The sequence below is a fragment of the Streptopelia decaocto genome, assembly GCF_964273445.1.
Source record: "Streptopelia decaocto genome assembly, chromosome: 2".
Taxonomy (NCBI): domain Eukaryota; kingdom Metazoa; phylum Chordata; class Aves; order Columbiformes; family Columbidae; genus Streptopelia; species Streptopelia decaocto.
In genome coordinates, this window is record NC_138655.1 from 3,853,824 (window position 1) to 3,877,926 (window position 24,103).

Sequence of the window (24,103 nt, forward strand, 5' to 3'; positions counted from 1 at the left end):
GGAATCGTACATTGATTTTGGAAGCAGGAGTGTGCCTTCTGGACTCTGTTCAAACAGAGGCTATTGTTTCTGACTTTAAGAAATTTGTCTCTTCTTTGCCAGCTCCTTTGATGGTGAAAATATTAATAACTGAATTTGTAGTTTTTCCTTACACTGTGACTTGCATTCTGGGTTGAGCAGCATTTCGGTGTAGAAGGAGTTATTTAATATCTGACTTACTCAGGCCTCTGTAAAATCCTATGAGAGCAACACATAAGGATAGGTGGTAGGAAAAAAAACCACAACACACCTTTTAAATAAGAATGAACACAAATTTCACAATCCATGGCAAATGGTCTGTAAGTCTATCATGTTTTCACAGTACAGTCATTCTGCCTGATGCTGCAGAGAGAGGCTCCTATCTGAATGCTTTTCTGAAGATATTTGCTAGTTTTCATACGAATGTGTCTTGCTGCAGGATTTTCACCTCTCCCCTCTTCTAGAACATTATTGATCTACATGTCAACTTTTATTCTTACTCTTCAGCCTATAACCCCCTTGGCTCGAGTTAGACTGGAAACACAGCAGAAGAGCATCACCGAGCTGTGATGCAGATATTCAGAGTGAAAAACAGGTTTCCCTAAATATATGATGAAAATACTTCCTTCCCCACTGTGATGAAATTATTATTTCATACTAGTTTCTAATTCCCAAAGCTGGGTTTTAAAACTATTAATACTGAAGGTATGCGATTCTTTTGAATGTTTTTGCATTGAGGTGGATAACATTATCTACACCTCTGGCCAGCTCCTCTGCTAAGACCTGAATGGTATTACAGGGCAGTGGGTTTCACAGTCCAGATACCGGTTTACAGTGTGGGATTCATCAGTCATTCTGAATACAGCTTTTCAGTTCAAATTTATTATTACAATGTATTTTTATGCAATTCTAAATTAATTCTGAGTTATAAATTAACTTGGGTAAAATGTGATTATTTTACATACTTTTAACTACTTTACCAGGTCATTGAATAAACCTCCCAGTCTTTTTCTCTTCTTTGGGAGAGTATTTTCCTCTTGCCAGTCATTCCATCACCACATCTTTTGATCTTCTGGTTTGTACTCTAAATGATCAACCTGCCACCTCTAATTGTACATTTGCCAGATGTTGCAAATTCTTACCACATTCCAAAATCAATTGGTAAAATTAAAGACATGGTTTTTGTTTTGTTTTGGTTTGGTTTTGGTTGTTTGTTTGTTTTTTCTTCCCATGAGTCCATGCCTCAGTCTTACATTTGTTGTCCTTGTTTTCACAGAATCGCAGAATGTCAGGGATTGGAAGGGACCTGGAAAGCTCATCCAGTCCAATCCCCCTGCCAGAGCAGGAACACCCAGATGAGGTTACACAGGAAGGTGTCCAGGCAGGTTTGAATGTCTCCAGAGCAGGAGACTCCACAACCTCCCTGGGCAGCCTGGTCCAGTGTTCTGTCACCCTCACTGAGAAGAAGTTTCTTCTCAAATTTAAGTGGAACCTTTTGTGTTCCAGTTTGTACGCATTACCGCTTGTCCTATCATTGGTTGTCACTGAGAGGAGCCTGGCTTCATCCTCATGACACTCACCCTTTAGATATCTGTAAACATGAATGAGGTCACCCCTCAGTCTCCTCTTCTCCAAGCTCCAGAGCCCCAGCTCCCTCAGCCTTTCCTCACACGGGAGATGCTCCACTCCCTTCAGCATCTTTGTTGCTTTGCGCTGGACTCTCTCCAGCAGTTCCCTGTCCTTCTGGAACTGAGGGGCCCAGAACTGGACACAATATTCCAGGTGTGATTTTGGCATTTGTGCACCTACTTTGGTGTAAAGAAAAAAAAAAAATCTGAATTTTAAAAGAGGACACATATCAGTTGGGCTAGATTGTTGTAGGTCCCTTCAAACTGAACTAGACTAGCCTAGTCCATTCCATTCCATTCCATTCCATTCCATTCCATTCCATTCCATTCCATTCCATTCCATTCCATTATCTTTCAGTACATCGTATCTTGATAAGTAAAATTACTCTCTCAGTTTTGGACTGTCCTCACAAGTAAATATTGTTTTGAGGGTTTTTTTTCTGATGTGGAGTTGTAAAGCAGTTCTGGAATGGCTCATTTTCTTTCTTAATTGTAAACATATGAAAGGCATTTCTCCTACTTATACTTCCCTGTGTGGTTTATCTTGAACAACAGCCCAGTTACTTCCTTTCCTCCTAACCTTTTATCATGCTCCAATGCCTCAAGTGGTTAGGACCACATCTTGATTTGGTAATGTTCGGGAGTGGACATTTGCCATTTCTAGGCAGCTTTTCAAATGTGCAAAAGTAAAGTATTCAAAAGCAATTCCACAGCCTTCATATCTCTGGGAAGTTTGGATAGGTCTGTACTTGGTCCTTTAGGTGCCAAAGTACCTTTGAAAACTTTACCTTAGCAGGATTTCTACTGAAATGGATGGCTTGGCTGGTATGTATCTTCATGGCTGATTGCTCATAGCATAGCAACTTCAAGAGCCTTAGCACTGAAAAATAAATAAATCTGTAACAATTAGATGAGAGAAATTTCATATCTTTGCCATTAACACAACCACTGCTATTTTTAGTACATTTTTGTTTTGCAGAGTGAGTCACACAAATGCAGTGAGAAAAAACAAAGAGGATGTCAAGTTCCATTACTGTAGTAAGATGGTAGTCGACAAGGGCATCTGGTTGATAGAACAGTACAGAAAATTGCACTTTGTCTGACAATTAAGGGAACAAAATGGAAATAAAAGTCACTGTCCTTTTTCAATTTAACTTCAAAAAATATGTATGATTTCTGCCTGGGGAACTTCTGTAGGTGGCTGCCTGCCTTCTGGTCCTGCTTAAACAATATTTTATGTTCAAAGTGGAGGAGTAAACCAGGTGATGAAATATTCATTTGACTAAAGGCCTGTAATTTTGGGGGGTTACTGTAAAAAAAAAAAAAAAGTCCCATTACTAAATAGTTTCAGTTTGAGAGTTGATGTGACCACTCGTGATAGGATATTGTTTTCTAATGAACTTTGAAACTAGTTGCTGTTTGGCACCAGGACTGAGTGATGCTGCAGACACAATAAGCCGAAGTCCTTTTTTTCAGAGCTGAAATAAAAAGCTGAACTTCTGTTCTTCTTTTAAAAGATCTAAAACAAACTACAGATCCTTGTCCTGTATTCCACTGAGGCTGATCACTGTACCTTCAGCTACCAGAATAGGAATAAAAAAGATACTAGTTTTGTAACACAACATTTTCACAAGTTCACTGATTCAGTAGTTAAAGTTCACTGATTCAGTAGTTAAAATGGAATTTGAACACGTTATGCCAAACGATTTCATTTCAAGTTCTAATTAATGTTTTGGGAAGTAGAATTCAAAGTAAGTCTTGGCCATTCTGTGCTAATACAGAGGTCTCACAGGCCACACAGTCTGCTGTGATGAAGCTACACAAAGTAATAACAGCAGCAGAACTGGCTGAATTGGGACCCAAATTATATAGATTATAGATTTCCCATACTTTCTCAGGTTTCTAATTACATTATTAAAATGTTCAGTGTTATCACTTAATCATTCTTCATGGCTTGATATGTAACAAGGCACTGCTAAAAGAGAAAATAAAATAGACACTCTGCTCTCACCTCCTCCCAAATGTTTTATGGAGAGGCAAGCATCCCAAAATTTGCACTTACTTTAAAAGCATGAACACCCTCAAGGAGACACTGGGAGTCACACCACATCCATATCCAGCAAGATTTTGGAAGTTTCCCAGTAGGATAAGAGAGGTTTTGGGCACTTACATCCTTGGAATAAGGCATCGAAGAATGTGAGGTTGAGGATCCATTTCAAAAGGTTTAAGAGGTAATTACTCCAACCCTTCACCATCATTTTTCATCTCGAAATTTCTGCCCCTATATGGATTTGACATTACTGTGCTCAGCTGTATTTTCTCATCTATAGCTTCAATTATTAGCTGGAAATGACTGTAATGGCTTGCACTGTTCCCCTGTTGCCTGATGGCAAGTTGAATATAAGCCATCTCTGTGCCCTGGCAGGAAAAAGGGACAACCGTGTCCTGGGGTACATCAGGCTAAAGTCACTTAGTTTGTTCAGCCTGGAGAAGAGGAGACTTGAGAGGAGACCTCATGGTGGTTACAGCTTCCTCACAAGGGGAGGAGGAGGGGCATGAGCTGGGCTCTTCTCTTTAGTGACCAATGGCAGAACCCAAGGGAATGGCAGAAAGATGTGCCAGGGGAGGTTCAGGTTGGACATTAGGAAAAGGTTCTTCACCCAGAGGGTGCTGGACCACTGGAACAGGCTCCCCAGGGAGGTGTCACAGCCCCAAGCCTGACGGTGTTCAAGAAGAGACTGGACAACACCCTCAGACACACGGTGTGAACTGTGGGGTTGTCCTATGCAGGGACAGGAGTTGGACTCGATGATCCTTGTGGGTCCCTTCCAGCTCAGGTTATTCTATGATTCTGTGAAGCACAGAATAGCCAGCTTGTAGAGGGAGGTGATTGTCCCACTCTACTCTGGACTGGTACGGCCCCACCTCAAGTACTGTCTGCAGTTTGGGGTGCCTTAATATAAGGACATCAAACTATTAGAGTTTGTTCAGAGGAGAGCAACCAAGATGGTGAAAGGCCTTGAGGACAAGACTTGGGAGCAGTGGCTGAGGTGACCTTGTTTGTTCAGCTTGGAGAAGAGAAGGCTGAGGGGTGACCATATCACAGAGACGTGACCTCATGACAGTACACAACTTCTTCACAGGAGGCAGTGGAAGGGGAGGTGCTGATCTCCTCTCTCTGGTGACCACAAGGAAATGGAATGGAATGAAGCTGCCTCAGGGGAAGTTCAGACTGAACACTGGGAAAAGGTTCTTCACTGGGAAGGTGATCAGTCACTGAAACAGACATCAATCCCATCAGAGTTCAAGGAACACCTGGATGACGCTCTTAGTCATGCAGTTTAGTTTTAGGTAGTCCTACAAGGAGCAGGGAGTTGGATTCAATGATCCTTATGGATCCAACTTGAGATATTCTGTGATTCTGAATCAGTTCTGGGGGTAATAACTCTTGGCAGAACACCAGTAAAGTTTTTCCTATTGTAAAACACTTAAGTGAGACTTGGACTCTTCATTTTCAAGTTTGTCGCTCCAGGTTCCATGTGGTCCTTCTGGGTCTAGACAGTGCATTTGGTAGCCCAACTCATCCCTAAAACAAGAGCAGCAGATAGGAAGTTATATTCCTCAGGGATAAGATAATATCCAGACTTCCCTGCAACCAATAAGACCAGTGATTTTTTCATTTATGTTCAGAGATGGCTCATATAAGTGATAGAACAGAGTTCATAATTTGTGTCCAGGGGCTAAAAGATACATGGGGTTTCAAGGCTTCATGGCACAGCATAAGCAGTGCAGGAAAGTGAGTGAAGAGAGCAAAAAACATACCTGTCAACTCTAAGTGAACTGTCAACTCCACAAAGCCACTTCTAGCATGTTACACCAGAGTCTATAACAGATGTTTCTCTCTCAAGTTGTCTCTTCTGAGGTTGCTCACTCAAATGTGATATGACAGCAATACAGTAGAAGGCTTTCAGACAAAATATGAGGAGGGAAATGGCACATGCAAGAAGGAGATGGATGTGTTGGTGAAGCTTTTCTTTTGTATGACTGTGTAACTTTTCATGACTGTGTCAAAGTGTGAGATTCTGGTGATGGTGGTGAGGGTAGCCCATATGGTTGTGAATTTTTCAAGCCATAATTCACTTCAGCAAACTTTTTTTTTTTTTTTCAGAATTGTGGTTTTACAGGGTTTGGAAATCACTCTATTCGGTTTAGAAACAGGTTCTACAAAGGAAATGTAGCTCTTCAACTGGCAGTGCTTTTAAAAAGAGAAAAGCATCTAGTGAAAGTATGACATTACTAGGAATTACTATCCTCCTGATTGTGAAGTTTGAAAAATGATAAGCCACCAAGTTACACAAACATGTTATGCATTTCCAGAGCTGATTAGCATATATTGGAGGGGAGCAAATTACATTACACCAACTTCTAAATAGAAATTGTCATTGTCAGCCTTTGTGTTTCAAGGCATGAAGTGCTCATTAGCATCAGGAAAGAATTTCCGGTTTCTTGATCCCTGGACAAGATCCCCTTTCTTCAAGTCCTTTCTTAAAACATCCCCTGTAAGGGCTATCTAAAAAAATTTGCCCAAGCTAAATAATTATATTCAGGTGTATTTTGAATGTTTCAAACTGTATGAAAAGGGAATCAGAATTGCTTGGTTTTCAAAAGTTTCATTGCAGTTTTACATAAGGGTTTATATTATAGCCATTGTATGGCTTTCTGGAATATACTTTGGAGGTCAACCTGTATTTTCTGTTGGGCCTTTTCTTGTTGGGATTGTTATCTGTGTTTTTTTCCACTATACTGACGATGTCTCAAGCTTGGAATATCTAATTTTGTCACTGAGCTGTGCAGAGATTTCCATGTGACATATATTATAATTCAACAGGATTTTTATGCAATATAGTCACCAACCTTTAATATGTATGAAATCGATTAAAAGAATATATGGGTATATGTAAAGATTAGTATGTCACCTTGACCATGTCATTTGAATGTTCCTCTGTTGTCTTATATGTTTTTCAGGGAGGGTAACACTAAACTTTGAACACATTTTTCAATCAGTATTCCAAACATCTTGATTATTTGAAAGTTTATTAGATGCTGTTTGCTTTTAAAACATGTATGGTAGTAAATGTACTTGAAGTATTTTTTTGTTTTGCTTTGTTTTGTTTCTCTATGTAAAAATGTTCATTTTTAGTAAGAAAATGTGATGATATATGCAAAGAATATCTGCATGAGCTACAACTACTCTTTTGTAGTCATATAGACTTTCACTCCTCCAAATAGCAGGATGGTCTCAATACATTTGCATTATTGGATTTCTGTTATATTTCTCTCCAGCCTTACAGAAATGTAATATTTTTTCAAAACACAGCTTTGAGAGTACCTAGGAGATCTGGATATTTGTTATCATGTAACTGTTGAAATGATGAACTATCAGCAATTTGGGATTTCTTTTTTAATACTTTCCTTTGGGCTCAAACCAATTTTAGAGACAGAAAGCTGAATGCTACCATAATAATAAATAAAATCCTTACATAAGCAGAAACAGGGTGTTTTCATCACAAACAATCAGATGACTCACAAGTCATTAAAAAGGTTATTACAGTTGAAGGTAAAGGAAATCGCGGTTTCTGTTTTCCCCAAGCATTTCTTCCATGCAAGGGCAAATATTTTCTGTCAGCATTTTGAAACATATTCACGATACATTATTTAGGTTTATCATTGTTATCCTCGCTTCATGTTTTTACTCACAGAAGAAATGTAAAATGAGGCTCATGAAAACTAGCCTTTGAATAAAGTGTTGTTGATTTGAAATGGTTGAAAGACGTGGATTTAAAGAAAGTACTGTATCAACATATAAATTTAAAAGGCCAAATTAATCTTACTTGTAATTCAGTCAAGGCTTAGACTCTTTGACAACTGCTGTGTTGCATTTCTCTTGGATGGATGGAGAGATGGATGGGAAGATGTGATCCAGGATTTTTTATTCATAACGTCTCTGTTCTGACTTTTAAACATTGCTATAAAACAACCGAAGTAATTTCAAGCACAATAGAAAGTAAATATTAGAGTCTCTAGGCCTGATTCTCATTAATGCCATTTTACACCACTCTTGCAGTACATTGGGGCCATAAATGGAATTACATTAAGCATAAACTGTTTCTAGTGTGAGAACCAGACCCTCTGTATTTACTGCAGTATTACAATAAACCTCACAAAGATGGTACAACACTTCCCACAATAATGCGCGATTTTCTGTTTCTAACAGAGGGTTCATCCCAGCTGCTTTCTGTCTCTCAGGTTGGAGATTATTCTTCCTTTTGGGTTGTATGGTGTTGGTCAAGCTAGAAAAGATCCATGAAAAGAATTCTGAAAACAAAAAAAAGGAAATGCATTTTTGAAAATGTGTTACTGGCTCCATCAGCCCCACACTGGATTTAGGGATACTCTGCCCCTATGTACAGTTGATCCATGACAATTTATTCTTGATTATTGAGTGCAACCTAATCAAAACAAGCCAAGCCACTTAGGCCATTCAGGGACTCTGCTGTTGCTTTCCATGTGGGGATGTAGAAACTAAATCCCATGCATGAAAATGACTGAAAGAAAAGTGCACCTTATGTCATTGGGCAAATTCACAACATAATCTCTGCCCTTTACCATCAATTATTTAGGAAATTCTGGAAGCAGTGAACAGCACACCATGATTCAGTATTTACTTCTATGTGGAGAATGCAATGGATTTTCCAGCTATAAGCAAAATTGGATCTCAGGCAAAGTAATGGATCCAGGGTGAGGTGAAAGAAGGAGAAAATAGTAGTCAGATGTCCTATGACATAATGATGTTACCCCTTTCAGCAACTGATGTTGTAAACAAGTCTGATGGAAAGTCAGGTATATTTGGTAGAGAAACTTGAGACACCAGCACAAATAAATGAAATAAACTGAAACAAATAAACCAAGTAGCTCCAGGCAAAAATCTTCAAAGTGTTAGGTAAAAGGCAATTCTAGCATAAGAACTGGTAATAATATAAGGATATAATTTTATAACATGTCTAACATGACCTACTGGGCCTCTTAAAAGACTTGCAAGGTGACAACCATGAGTAGGCGCACACAGGCATTCAAATCTGACATAGATCTACAGATAGTTTGGGAAATGAAATCTGAAATAAACAGACATCTCTGTTTATTTCTGTTGATTATTTATTGGAGTTAAAATTCAGTAGAATCCAATATGAAAGTTGTGCTTTGTTGGAAACATCCAGCTTTGCCTTTTTAAATTACTGAGTAGAAAGTAATGAATAATAATGAAAACAAAACCCCATGTTAGTTATAATTTTCTTCCTAATGAATTCAGATGAAGAATTATAATAACAAGTGTTTTTCTCAACAAAGGAATTAATGCTCTGAGAATACATTCACAGGACACTGTTTTTTATGGTACACAGACAGACATCAGAAGTTGGAACATATAGTAAAGAATTACTGATTAAGTAAATACTTAATACATGTTGTGTATTCACAGTTTCTACAGAACAAGATAATACAGGCTGTATTTTACCAAGAGCACACATAATATACTTTACATGTTGTGCATCCTTGCAGCAAGGATATCTGAGCTGCTGTAGACATATAACCTTGCGTGGTACAGTCCTAGCATCGGTACAGCAATGTTAGCAGGGGAAATTATATAGAGTCCCACACTGGATGATGCAGCCGCACTGCTGTTAATCCCAAATGTCCTCTGTTCAGTGGCTCTGTGCGCTGTTCTTTCACATTGCCCTAGGAAGAGGTCCCTATCAACCCTTGGAGGACAAAAGTTTACTTCTAAGTTCCCATAGGCCTTTTGAGACAATTTAATCTTTCCATCAGAAGAGGCAAACAAATGCATATGATGAAAGGAATGGTATTTATGGAAGTACCGTAAGGCAAAGATAGAAAGGAGTCGCAGATTCCATTTTGTCTCAGGCACCATTTTGTCTCAGGTACCAAAACCATGATCATATTAGATCCTTGACACATGCTTCAGAAAAAGAAATTTGTTTCCAAACAAATTTGGAAAACAGTAAACCATGTAGCAACCACAATGTAAATGGAGTAGCAACCTTAATGTAAATGGAACTGTATTACTTTAGCCCTGCTATCACTCTGGCTGTTAGTATTATTTTGGGAATGCAATACCTGCAATTAAAACTGCAGTTCTACCAGGTTGGGACCTATCTGAAAGCTAGATACTCCAATAAATGTCCCCTTTTCAAATAACCCTCTCTTTGTAACTCTTTGAGTTTATATTTGCCATATTTCCTCTGCAACACACTCCAGCGCTGACTTTCTCTTTTGAGGTCTTATAGCCAACAACCCAAACTTGTTGAGATTGTAGTATACATTGTAAGCATAACTTTGCAGGGGGAAAGTGCAGCAGAAGGAACACTATAAAAACTTAAATCCTACTCCTAAACTCATGCAACTACTGGCTGGGTCAGAAGACTCTGAAATCTGTAATGGTATTTCTGCTCTAAGGACGACCCCTCACATAGTAACTCTGCTGTGAAAAGTTTTGTGATCAGTGAGTCTGAGTCCAAGGGTCTGCAATGGAAACAACAGAAATTCTTTCTAGGAAAGAAACAAGACCTCCAGCTGTTTGGAGCAGAAATGGAAGAGTTCAATAAGAATTCATGTTTTGAACTTTGTCTTTCTTTCTTGATTCTCTTTCTTCACATTTTCTTTCATTCTCCCCTCTCCTCCAACCCCAGTATCTAGCATGCACCCATCTGTTAAAATATTAAAAGGGCTCCCTCTGCTAGTATCTATTAAAGTGCCATATGGCTGAGGTATAGCCTTAGGTGGTGAGCATCACAGAATGCATTTCTGAGTAAAGAGAGATTTCTGCATTTGAGGTTTAATTAAGTATGTGCTTTTTAAGTAGCATCACCGTTTCCCCTTAAATATTTACTATTCCTCACCAAAGGAAAAAAAAAATAAGATGAAGCTGGTCTAAAATACAGCCTGACATGTATCAATGAGTGTTCCCATCCTTCTAATAGTGGTTCACATCTCCTTCACCTTCACTGTTGGGAATAACAGGCAAAGTGGTCTCCTGAGTGTGCATGATCCCTCCCACCCCAGTCTGCCCAGCATTCCTGCTTCATTACTGCTGCTACAGATACTTGTGTACTCTGGGCTACACAGCACCATCTGTTACAGAAGATGGAAGAGTTTATTTTAAGATGCAGCTGCAATATAGCATTATTGAGGGGAGAAGAGCTGGAGGAATTGTGTGTTTTTAAATGTCACTTAAAGTGACAGAATGGGGTGTCGTGCAGCAGGAATCTACCACCTCCAAACAAGGAATTCCACACCAGTAATCCAGGGCAGTAAAAGGCAAAAGACCTCTAAAGGGAGACTTGGCAAAGCCTAATTAGAGATTTTTCTGATCTTCCCAACTGCAGCTCAATAACAGAGCAGAGAACTGACAGTATATGTTGCTTATTTGTTACTTCTTTGCTTGCTTTTTCAATGCCACTGTCATTCTTGTCAAGGGTGAATTTCAGTATCTGAGGACAAACATGTGACGATATGGAAAAGGCACCGGGCAACGCCAAAATTCGTTGCTAATTGTTGTTTAAGAGACCTTGGTTATGCCAGATGGAAAAAACTGTGCAGTAACTACCGCAATTGTTCTGCTTTTCAAATAACCCTAGAGACATAAAGATAACTCAAAAATCTCTTTCCATTCCATGGATTCATAGTAATTCCCTGCAGTTTACTCTCTTGTCTAGACTAGCTTTTTGCTTTTATGTTAATAGTGTCAAAGACCTCAGTCACTGTGGTATCCAAGATCTGTTAAAAATACCTAAATGGATATCCCTTTTTTCTTCCTCTGCCCTTTGTTTAACAGACTTTAGCTGTAAAAAGGGTTCTTTGATATATATAAGTTCTCTCTGTGTCTACTGGAGCCCTTAAATACTTCATCTCCCTTCTTTTGTCTATTAATCCCTTATAGCACTACATGCTAAAGAGTAAGTAAAATATTAATCATTTCCGTTCACATAAATGGAGCCAGAGGCACAATGCAGAATATATAATGTACAACAGGCTCTTCAGTAACTACTCATTGTTATCTTCCTATCCCAACAAACTTCTGTTTCTTTTAAAAAAAAAATTAAGACACTTCTGGAAGTCTTTATAATCCTTTCAGTGATGCTGTTCACTATAGCGATAATGAACAGAGAAGACTCAAATAGATGCAGCACCCTGATAAGTGTGTCAGAGCTGGTTTTGAGGATGGCAGGACACCCAGCCTTGCCATTACAAAATTAATGTTTCACCCATTTACTGCCTCCAGCAGCACCCATAAGCAGACACTGAGGGAACAGTAATAACGGATAATGTACATTGGATATTCCCCCAGGTATTGTCCAAGTCTCTGATCATTTCCTGCTCAGTGACTTCTGACACCATTTTTTGTTTAGTAACTCAGAGATCTTTGAAATATTTTTCCATTCTTCCCTTCAATCTGTGGATTTTATTTTATTTTTTTCATTTTTTGCTGGTGATTGTAAAAGAACATGCATATCAGAGGAGGGAGCTGCTTTTCTGTGTACGAAGAATGTCCTGGGGAAACCAAGATGGAAGCTGGATCCATGTAGTAACTAAAGAGTTTATGATGTTTTCATTAGATGGCTGTTAATAGGATACAGCATAAGAGTTACTACTTATGCATATTTCCAACAATACTTCCCAATGAAAATAGGTTATTATGGTCTCCATATGAAAATGGGAACACTTCGGTACACATTAAAAACAAACAAACAAACAAACAAAACCATAAGACAAAACAAAACAAATAAACCAAAACAAACCACAAACAACCAAATCCTCAAACAAACAAAAAAAACCCACAACAAAACAGGCATAATTACTTCCAGAGCACATTTTTTATGAACATAGGCTTTTTCTCTTATACTAGGTGTTGCAACAGTAGTGTATCTGGTCACTGAAATTTTGCTTGTAAAGAAATTATACAAAGCAAACCATTAAAACTTGTGAACAGAAGGAGATGATATGAAAATATTCACTTTAGAAATAAAATATAAAACACGCAGAATGGGATTAATTTTACTTATATTTAGACAACAAAATCTGAACTAGTCACAGAAGGCTCCCTTTCAGGCCAAGGTATAGATGCATACATATTAAATGGCGATATTTCCATGCTATTAAATATATCTAGTTAAAGGTGAGCTGGATGATCCTCTTTAAGTGCTTGTATCCCTCCACTCACTGTAAAGCGAAATCAGAGTGACTTGTGTTGATCTGTAGCATTTGTATTTGGATAGAAAGAGACTCATCCATAGTGTTACATATTTACGTGTTTGGGGCAGTGAAAACCAGTCAGATCTGCATTAAACAGGATATTTCACCAGTCTACACCAGGGGGATGGTGGGAGACGTCAAAGGGAAAGTCAACTCAACTATTCTTACCCTCGTTTATGAGCAATCAACTCAGGACCAAATGAGGAGATATTCAGAAGATGTATCAAGGTTATCTTCAAATATCAGGGTTATTTCTCTGACATATCTGCATTTTCCTACCACAAGCTCTTATGCAGGGACTAACTGTTTTGGTTTCCCTGGTGTCTGCTAAAATATCTCCTTTCTGATGGGCTTAGTTTTTGCTTCAATCTAGTGAAGCAACCTTGTGAAACGTTCTTCCACTCAGTGCTTAAGCCCTGGCTCCATCTGTATGAATAACACCAACATGTGTATGTAAAAACAGCATCACTCAGAGTTAATAACAGCTAGTGTTCAGATGAATGCATTAAAAAAAAAAAAAATCATTATATTAACATCTATGGAATTTATTAGTTCTATTTTTAATTAGTTCTCTGTGCAGCAATTTATTTCCAGTGCTGTTTTTAATGAAAACATTATAAGTTGCAGTTCTAATTCTAGTACGAGGAGTTTTATCCATTCCATCTCTGTCTCTGTTGACTAAAATAATTTCTGTTCCTTTCATAGTTAAATAGTCTAAAAAAAAAAAGTCTGTGGTAGATGAAATGCATTTTATTGCATTTAAATTTGCAGTCCTGCTGCACTGAAATATCCATTAGTGTGTAAGACAGCAACACTGCTATGCAATGTACATATTCTCCCTGTGTTTTGTTTTTTTTCTTTCCTGACAAGGTGAGATTTCCAACTGTAATTTTCTCCAGGTCTGCACAAACCATATTATACTTCCACCAGTTCTCTTTAAGCAAAACATGGAGTATACAGTTCCTGCTCTCTTAGCTGAAATATCTGGAGTTTGATGCTCACCATGTTGTGTGTCTTCTGTGGGCTTTTTTAGGGTTTATCAGCTCTATTTCCACTAACACGTGAATGAGAATTTAAGGGTTTCTGTCACCTTTTACAGCTCTGATTTGCTTGCTCTGTGGTTAAATGCTGCTGCAAGGTGAAAGTCTGGTGTTTCCCCATAGCTCTTGGCAGATTCTCAGGGATAGTGAAATACTAATGATATGCTGAAAGGGTATTGAGTGATTTGCACACTAGGCAGCCTTGGATACGTACTCCAGTATTTAAGCGTCCATCTCCTAGAAATTGTCTTTTCCTGCAACCAGACGTATTTTAATCTGAGTCAGCATTTTCCTCCCTGATAGTTAATCCAAGCTGAAAGTCAAATGCCAGTAATTCGACATGTTCCCAAGATTTGCCACATTGGTTTGAGCTGATGACTTGCCAGGTCTGCTATCTAATCTGTATTACTCTCCAGCACATGATGTTTTATCTGGCCAGTGTTTTATGTCTCTCATTTTGGTGTTATCCTGACTGCTTCCCAGAGTAATTCAGCATATTTCTCTCTCCTTCCTCCCTCCACATAACAGGGGTTGCCAAAAGTGGGTCTGGGAGCCTTTTCTTTCTAGGGAAAGATAGGAGATGACTGCACAGACCAGAAGAGATGTGGCCTGCTTCAAAGCAAGTGAGACTCTAGTCCCTTGACCATGAATTTTGAGGAATGGAGATGTGCACTGTCTCCCTCAAATGTTAACTCGCACCTGAGGACACAGGGATTAAAGCATATTTTAAAAAAGAAAAAAAAATAATTAAAAAAAAAGAGGTGAATGTTCAGATTGCCTTGGAGCACTCTGAAGATGGGGAGGAAAATAGGCTGTGAAAGTGGTGGTGGCTCTGTCTTCCAAGATAACATCTTCAAATTGCCTCCATTACTGTAGAAGTCTGAATAGAGAGGTGCAGTGTGAGCACTGTCCTTGCTGTTCTCTGCAAGCAGCTTTGGCCTGACAACCATAACACTTCCAAAAAAGCGAACAAAATAATTCACCTTTTTGTTCCAAGTGACGACAGGAAGAAATATCCTGTCCTGAAACACCAGCAAATCTAACATCTCTGTGCCATGTTCTCCTTTTCATCCTCCTCATGAGAAACAGGATTTCTCACTGTTAACCTAACAGTGTCTCCACTCCCCAAACTCTCCAAACTGCTTTTTAAAAATGAAGAGATGGATGCAAGAAAAAGGCTGCGTCATCTAGCTGAGCAAGGTTAATGCAGTTTAAGGTGCAAAGCGAGCTGATGGATGGAGAAAGACCAATCCTATTTTCTTGGTCATTCAGTGCCATCTGTTTAATGTCGCTTAGATTTAGGTCACACATTGCTGGCAATTTTAACCTTTTCTCAAGGCGGCAAAATGAAGTCATAATCCTTCTGCACCTTCAGCCTCACTTTTCTGCATTTCATTCTTCTGAAGAAGATGGTTCCAGATATGTTTCTTTAGTTTGTTATTGGAATGTTATGAAGGAAATCCCAAATGACAGGGATGTTTTTTTGAGAAGGAGGAGGACAATGCTTCTATGGGAAAGGTAATATAAAGAGAAAATGAGTAAGTATCCTTTGGAGGAAACATCTTCTGTGGGTTGTGACCTTAGGAAGAAGCAAGGCCTTATTTTTAAGTAGTTTTGATCCCTTTTCTCTTGAAGGAGTTCATCCTTTAAGCTCATCTTGTTCAGTTAATATAATTGCTTACTTATTTCCATATGTCAGCTTTGGACGAATCTTCATTTTTCCTACCTTTTCACCATTTTTACCTTTTCACCAGTGCATTGCTGTAACACTGTGTGGGTGTCTTGGTGGACCTTGGGCTGGAGGAACATGCACAGGGACAAACCATATAAAAGGTGATCAAGCATCTGCAGTGAGGTCAGTGTTAATGGTCAAAAGCAGGAGGTACAGAAAAATAGTTGGAAGTGTTGAAGGTCTGTGGATCAAAACAATGTACGATGAACTGACCAAAACCCCCATTCCCCATTTGTCTGTGTTGCTGCAGGGGAGGTGGTAGGGTATTCATGAGTAAAGTTGAGCCCAGGAAGAATGGAGGGGTGGGGAGGGAAGGTATTTTAAGACTTGTTTTTATTTCTCATTATCCTACTCTGGTTTTATTGGCAATAAATTAAATTAATTTCCCCAAGTGAGTTCTGTTTGGCCGATGGCAGTAATTGCTGAGTGACCCCCCCCGTCCTTATCTCAACCCACGAGCCTTCTGTTGTGTTTTCTCTCCTGCGTCCAGTTGAGGAGAGGGAGTGATAGAGAAGCTTGGTGGGCACCTGGTGTCCAGCCAAGGTCAACCCACCACATGTCTGGAAAATATGAGAGATTTCTATATCTCTCAGAACTACCATGCTCTGCACACATATCTCAGTACTCTGGTATGCCAGGAAACAAACAAACAAACAAACAAAAACAACAACAACAACAAAAAAAACCAAACTACAACTCCAAAACCCCCAAGCCAAAAAACCCTGAATTAAACAAATATGGCAAAATACAGATGAAGGTCTTTCCTTTCTCTGGGTTGCATCTCAGGATATCTGCACTAAACATCTACCTCTGGCTAGTGCCCAACCCCTGGGTGAGTTTGACATGTTGAGAAGGTGGCCATGAATAGTTCTGAAGAGCTGTTTCATTGCCCATATTTTCAGTACTCAGTAACAAAACCCATCTGTTCTTTCTGTCATGTATTCTCCATTCTTTGGACAATCCATCAGACTTACTTGAACAGTGTGTGTTTACAACTGCCCAAAAATCACTGCATGTATAATGATCAGCTACTATTAATAAGGTATTAAAATTTATGTGGATGAGCCTTTTCCAACAGAGAAGTTCATTGAGGTTAATGTCTATGAAAAAGCCTGAAATATGTGTAAATTTGGAAATGTCAAAAGTTGTGTCATCAGACCTTACACAGTATGATGTGTCAGCACATTTACTTAGAGGAAAGACGGAGATCTCACTTGATTCAAAACAACAGAAGGTAGGATCAAATTGGTTTATTATTCTGGAGAATTTATCTTCCCATAAGACTAAATCTTTAATTCACAGGCAGAACAGGCTAGACTAAATAAATGGGCAGAGTCTACATTGTAAACCCCAAAGGAGGGGTAAACCCCAAAGGAGCAAAGATGCTTCTCTGAAGCCAAGGAGGGCTGTAGGATGGATCCATAGCCCAGGTTCCTGTTTCAACTTAGAGCCACCATATGACTGGAGCAGCTCTTTACAGTCTAATTTTGCAGTTCACTGTAAGGAGGACCATTACCCTGCACAGAAGAGTAATTTTAGCAGCCTGATAGCAGCAGGGTCTTTTTTCATTTGCTCTTTCCTTTCTTGACCTATGCATGAAAAAAGAAAAATCAAGATAAATACACCCATTGCCTTTCATTGACTATGAAGATAATAGAAATGACTCACTGAAATATGGATGGGCAAAGCCTTGAGTCACCCAGGTTTCTACTGGTAAAGTTCTCCAGACACATTAAAAAACCAAAACAAAGCACAAAGATGTATCCCATTTATTTTTTTTTTAATTTTTTTTTTTTAATGGGATTGTAATTTACAGGGTGTTTCAAAGGATGGACCTAATCTGAAATATATTCTTCTTTGAAATTAGGTCCATCTTTTTGAAACACCCTGTAGTTTGTATAGTAGCTAACACAAGACTGTATAGTCTATGACTAGAACTGCTAAACTCAGTACAGCTATTACTAAAGCAAATAGTAAAAACCTCTTTAATCAAAATGTAAAGGTATGACAGAACTCCAGCTCTTTTCCAGTAACCAAAAATAACTCATTTTTATCCTCAACTAAACCAGAAACACATATTAAGTCTGTTGGTTTGTTGGCCCAATATATCTTGTAGGTGCACTGTGTCTAGAGAATCTCTCTTCTTACACTCAAGAGCCAAGTCTGTAGAATATCTATTTCTAATTTAAATGGCTTTTGAAATGTGGAATATTTTTCCTTGCCTGCAAATCAAGATTCATAATCCCCAGTAGTTGCAGCGCCTGCCAAGAGTAATGGCCTGTGCTGGTAGTAGGGTTTGCTTTCATGTCAAACATATGGTGCCCTTCCTCCTAGTCCTCAGAGAAAAAGCCTGTCCAAGGTCCACAGGATCCGATTAGACTGTGTTCTTTCTCTCCTGTACACAGGCATGTGTGTGCCTACACGTAAGAAGAAAAAAATTAACAAGAGACATGCGTATACTGGAGCAAGTCCACTAAAGAGCCACGATGATGAAGGGATGGGAGTATCTGACATACAAGGAGAGGCTGAGAGATCTGGGACTGCAGCCTGGGGAAAGGAAGCTCAGAAGGATCATATCCATCTGTATAAATATTTGATGTGGGATATAAAGAAGATGGAACAAGGCTCTTCTCAGTAGTTTCCACTGAGAAGGACAAGAGGAAATTGGTACAACCTGAATTAGATGAAAATTTATTTAAACATAAGAAACCACTTCTTTTTTTTACTGTAAGAGTAGTCAAACAGGGAAACAGGTTGCCTAGAGAAGTTCTGGAGTCTCCAGCCTTGGAGGTATTCAAAATCCAACTGGACACATCCATGATACATGTGACCCTGCTCTGAGCTGGTGGTTGGACTAGATGATCTCCAGAGTGGTGGATGAGGATCTCCAGAGGTCTCATCCCAGCTCATCCATTCTGTGATCCTGTGACTTGCACAGGCAGTAAACATATTGTTTATTGGCACCTGTAGAAATGTTTCTGGAAAAAAAAAAAAGAAGAATTGTGAAATATTAAGTGAACAGGAAAGTAAGAATGGTTGCAAAGTGAGTGGAGAGGTTTTATGATTAGTGGTGTCCATCCCAGTTTCAGAGCCACTTGTCTGAGTAACTCTAGCAAATCCTTATTCAAGTCCTTATTCAAAGAACTTCTGCTACTGAATTTGTGCAGCTAAATTTAGATGTCCTCAGCATACATTTCTGCATCTGAGAAAGCAAACCTGAAGACTTCTTTGTAGTTAATGCTAGTCAGTAGCAGCCAGTGAAATACTGGTGACTCTGAAATTTATTATTCAAATAATGACCCCCACTGTAAAGATCCATTGGCTGTATTGATTAGATCTGTAATTACTCTAATAGGAGCCTGGAGCCTGGGAGCCATTACACTCAGATGGAGAGACTTATACCTTAAATTAGCTGAGATGAGTATCATCTTCAGAAGGTTACCCTTTGTCATTAGAGAGTTCTTGTAAGATCTTTGTGGTGTTCATGTGAATGCAAGGTAGGGACTACTTTCTGTGTTTTATAAATGCAGCACAGCACACAACAGATGTTTGATTCCAAAAGGATTATCTAAATAATATCTTATTACGAACAATTTCAATAACTGGCATAAATAACTATCTGTGTGGTGTTGTATTTTATTGCTTTGGAAGAAAAGCGTGTCTGATCACTCATCTATTTTGACATCTTTTTGTTTTACAATAAAGCATCATTAAAACAAATAATGTTTCTAAGGTTTTCACCTGTAGTAAAAAAAAAAAAAAAAAATTCTCAGTTATGGGTTCAGTAATAATAAGAGTATTTTTCCACCCTTTTTATTTCCCTTGATACCAGGTTTAGCCATATTTCCTTACATAGCATATAAACAAACAATATTTGGGATCAAGCTGGAACACAAGAGGTTCCACTTAAATTTGAGAAGAAACTTCTTCTCAGTGAGGGTGACAGAGCACTGGAACAGGCTGCCCAGGGAAGTTGTGGAGTCTCCTTCTCTGGAGACATTCAAAACCCGCCTGGACATGTTCCTGTGCGACCTCACCTAGGTGTTCCTGCTCCAGCAGGGGGATTGGACTAGATGATCTTTTGAGGTCCCTTCCAATCCCAAACATACTGTGAATATTCACTGAGTAAGCAGATGTAGAATAAACACAAGCACTACTAAAGCCTGCTTATATCTTTCATAGTGATGTTTACTACGAACATCACTTGCTTTATGAGGCAATGAGTGCAAAAATATGATTTGTCTAACCTCAGAAGTCTATAGTGCTGATGTCTGTCTTGGAGGTGTTATCTTGCTTCTGATGTCTGTCATAAGGGGCTTCTCTTGTAGTAATTGCAGAGCAACATTAACTTTCATCAAAAATTGCCACTTGATTTCCAGTGAATGTCTATACTAAGTAGTGTAAACATGTTGTAGAGATCTACACATTGTATGGTGAGTCCTTCCTATAAAGAGGAAATATCTAATGGCTTCATTGTATAGAAAAATGGAAAACAGACTAATATTTCTTAGATATATTCTCTCCTGCAGAGTGCATCAGTGTCACACTCTGTCTTCTAAACTTAGTCCACTTTGCAGGAAAAGGTATTTTTAAAACCAAATGCACCATCCTCTAGGAATGGGAACTGCTGGCATTTAAGAGAACACAAAATCTACACTTTTCCTTGCTACAGCAGGCTATACACCATATTTTCTTTATATATTTGGTCTGTTTATACTCTCAGCCTCTCCACCCCTTCCACTTCCACCATTACCTTAGACTGTAAGCAGTGAATATACACTTTTCTACAATCATTGTTGACTATGTATTTTGGGACCATCTTGAGTAACCGCATTTTCATCAGCAACAACTTTGCATCAGCGAATCTCTGGAAATCCTGTGAATACTCATCAGTTATTCTTGCTTTTGCAGAGCCCGTGATCACCCTGTGAAGTGGAATGGATTCTCAAGGCATTTCACATTCAAGCCCTACGTCAATGTCTGCTTTACTGATCACGTCATATTAAAACACCTATAGCAAACAAACACTAGTTGTATGAAAGAAAAGCTAAGTTCTATACTATGTTGTTAGTATAATCGTGAATATTTTTTCCTTGTTTTTTTTTCTTTCTTCATTGCAAACATATTTTACCTTATTTTACAGATTTTAATGATGTCTCCTGTGTATCTGGGGAGTGATGTTTCTTTGCCTCCAGATTTGCTATACGGTGTGTTGTAAGATCCACGGCTGTTAATTCATCTTTGCTTGTGTTTTTAACATGCTCTTGATCTCCAGTTCAAGAAAACCATGAAAGTCGACATGTTTTGTCTGATTCTTTTTTTTGTTGTTGCTTTTGTATATTTTGAAAAACAATCTAGCTCAGATTCTCATACTGTGCAATGCTGCTTTAGAATTTCCTCTGCCAGATCTGAGCTAAGCACTTTCACAATTATATGTGCCATTTACAAACACATAAATTAGATGCTTATTTGATCCCATTGTATGCATAGAAGACCACATTTATTTATGGAAAACACTAGTGAAAGACGAGGACAAATAAACATTAAGACACATTTTTACAATATTTTCATAAAGGCCTTTAGTCTGTCAAAAAGATCAAGCAAGGCAACTCATTAAAAATGTCAGATTTTGCATTACATTTCATTTCATAGGTTTTAATGCAACCAGCATTTGGGATTTTGTTTCCTTGTCACCCACAATATTCTCTGCTGAAAACATCATTGAAAATGTCATTAAAATTCTTCTTTAAATGTGTCGTGTACTAGAAATGCAGCTTTCCTCCAGTAAATAAAGCATTTCAAAAATGATTTTGATTAAAATGTCATAGGAAGTATTAGAGAGAATTTCACTAAATTGTGGGTTTTGTTCCTCATGAAAAGATACTTCTTTTGACAAAAATGTTTCTCACTAGAGAAAAAAAAATCAGCTACCTCTATATGTTATGTATTTTTGGTTACTGTGAAGGTTTAGAAGAGAATAACAAATATTAAACTAGATTTTCACCTGCACTGCTTTCAATTACATGCTTCCTTTTCCAAAAAGCTGACACAGTCTGTCATCAGTAAAGGCTGAGCACAGAAAATGCACAGAGAAATCTTGCAGGTGCATAAGCTCATTCAGGGGCAAAACTGTAAAATTTCTTAAATCAATGTAGTTAATTTTGGTGAAGAAAGAAAAATCAGAGTTTCTGGTGGTTTTTCTCTAGGTCTATCCTACAAAATCTACATAACTGGATCATTATATCTAATATTAAATGGTTACTAGTTGCTATTAAGCTCATTAATAGCTTGATGCTATTTTTTCCAAGCAAGCTTAGTAATAGCATGAAATTACAAATTATGATACCTAGTGCTTTACCTTACTACAGAGAGTTTGCTTCGGAAATAGAGTGTCCTGCTTATACCCACCACAAACTACAGGCTGCCTCTACCAGCAAATCTGGCAAACCCTAGAGTGATGGAAATGGTTTTCATCTAGTTAGCAAGAGCTGAAACAAACCCAGGTCGTAGCTGATTGCAAGCAAATATTTTGAGAGCCTCGAGTTGCATTTGAACAAGGGATCCAGAACAAACAAACCTTGCCCATTTGCTAATCTCATTCATTAGAAGCTCAGTGATTACCTCATTAGTATGATGCAGTGCAGAGACAGACTGATGGAGCTTTCAATGAGCCAGATTACACAGCAGATAGATTTGGCACCAATGCCCCAGGTGAAGTATTTCTCTGCTGAAACTGTAGACGCTGCCTGGCTTAGAGGGAGTGTGAAATTTCCATGTGACAAAATAGAAATACTCCCCCTATTGTGTATTACAGACTTGGTTACAATGGAAAATATTATTTCAAAAAATAAAAAGAAGTAACCAAAAACCAAACCATACCATGAGGTTGCTATAAAACAGTACGTTCTTGCTTAATCATAGAATCAGGGAATGGTTTGGGTTGGAAGGAGGCTTTAAGGATAATCTAATCCAATCCCCTTGCCATGGTCAGGGACACCTTTCACTAGATCAGATTGCTCAAAGCTCCATCCGACCTGACCTTGAGCATTTCCAAATTCTTTGGGCAACCTGTTCCAGTGTCTCACCACCCTCATAATAAAAAAAAATCTTCCTTATGTCCAATCTAACTCTACCCTCTTTTATTTGAAAGCTGTTTCCCATTGTCACTACAGACTCTGGTAAAAGTCTCTCTCCACCTTTCTTATAAATTCTCTTATATATTGAAAGGCCACAAGAAGATGTCTTGGAGCCTTCTCTTCGCCAGGCTTAAGAAACTCAACTCTGTCAGCTTTTCTACACAGGACAGGTGTTTCAGCTCTTGGACCATTTTCATGGCCTCACCTGGACCCTCTCCAACAGGTCTGTCTTTCCTGGGCTGGAGACCCCAGAGCTGGATATATTACTCCAGAGGGTCTCACAAGAGCAGAGTAGAGAGAGAGAATCACCTCCCTCGAGCTGCTGGTCAGGATGCAGCTGGCTTTCTGGGCTTCAAATACAAATCGTTGGTTCACGTCAAATTTTTCACCCACCAGTATCCCCAAGTCCTTCTGCTCTCAATCTATTCATCACCCAGTGTGTATTGACACTGCGGTTGCCCTGACCAAAGTGCATGACCTTGTACTTGTTGGTGCCCATGGGGTTGAAAATGAGCCACTTCTCAAGTTTGTTCAGATCCGTCTGCGTGACATCCCTTCCCTCTAGCATATCAGATGCACCACTCAGTTTTGTGTCACCTGCAAACTTGCTGGAGAATACATTAAGTCCCACTATGTTTACATCATTAATAATCATATTGAACAGTACCAGTTACTGATCTCCATTTGGAAATTGAGCTGTTGACTGCAATGTTGACTACAACTTCAGTTGCAACTGCAATTGAAGATTCATTTTTGAATGCCTCACTCACTTCATGGACATGTTTGTCTTCTCTTTACCCATGACAAGTATACCTAATGATGCCATAAACAGCTGTTTATACTACCAACGCTTTGATGAAAATATCGAGTGTACGCACTGTCATAGTTTTTCCTTCTTTGCAATATCATACACAGAGACATGGACCTCAAAGCTTTCCAACAGCAGGCAGTTCAATCTGGGAAGATCCTGCAAGCCACCATGGGGTGGGGGTGTTAATATGAGAAGGGATGTGAGAGGGGAAAATTTGAATAAAACTATCTTTCATGGGCATTATTAGGAGCTATTGCATGCTGGCAACAGTAGAAGAAAAGCTAAAAAGAACCTGACAAAATAAATTAAAAGAAAGCACATCAGAAACTTAGTGAGCTAAGTACCAAATTCAATTAAGTTGTCAGGTCCTCTTACTGAGGAGTGGAGTAGGAAGCAGTTTTTGCCTTAGGAAC

General features: G+C 38.8%; 1 protein-coding gene across 4 annotated transcripts in view; it reads left to right on the plus strand.

The window, feature by feature from the left end:
• The window catches only part of TSNARE1 (t-SNARE domain containing 1), a 531,215-nt gene extending 509,768 nt beyond the window's left edge, over positions 1–21,447 (plus strand). For all 4 annotated transcript variants that reach the window (XM_082045886.1, XM_082045889.1, XM_082045887.1 and 1 more), the window contains one exon: positions 20,655–21,447. Coding sequence is in view for 1 of the 4 variants with exons in the window: in XM_082045889.1 (XP_081902015.1) it covers positions 20,655–20,663 (9 nt within the window). In the remaining 3 variants the exon portion in view is untranslated. The remainder of the gene's footprint in view (positions 1–20,654) is intronic.
• Positions 21,448–24,103: the final 2,656 nt, after the last annotated feature.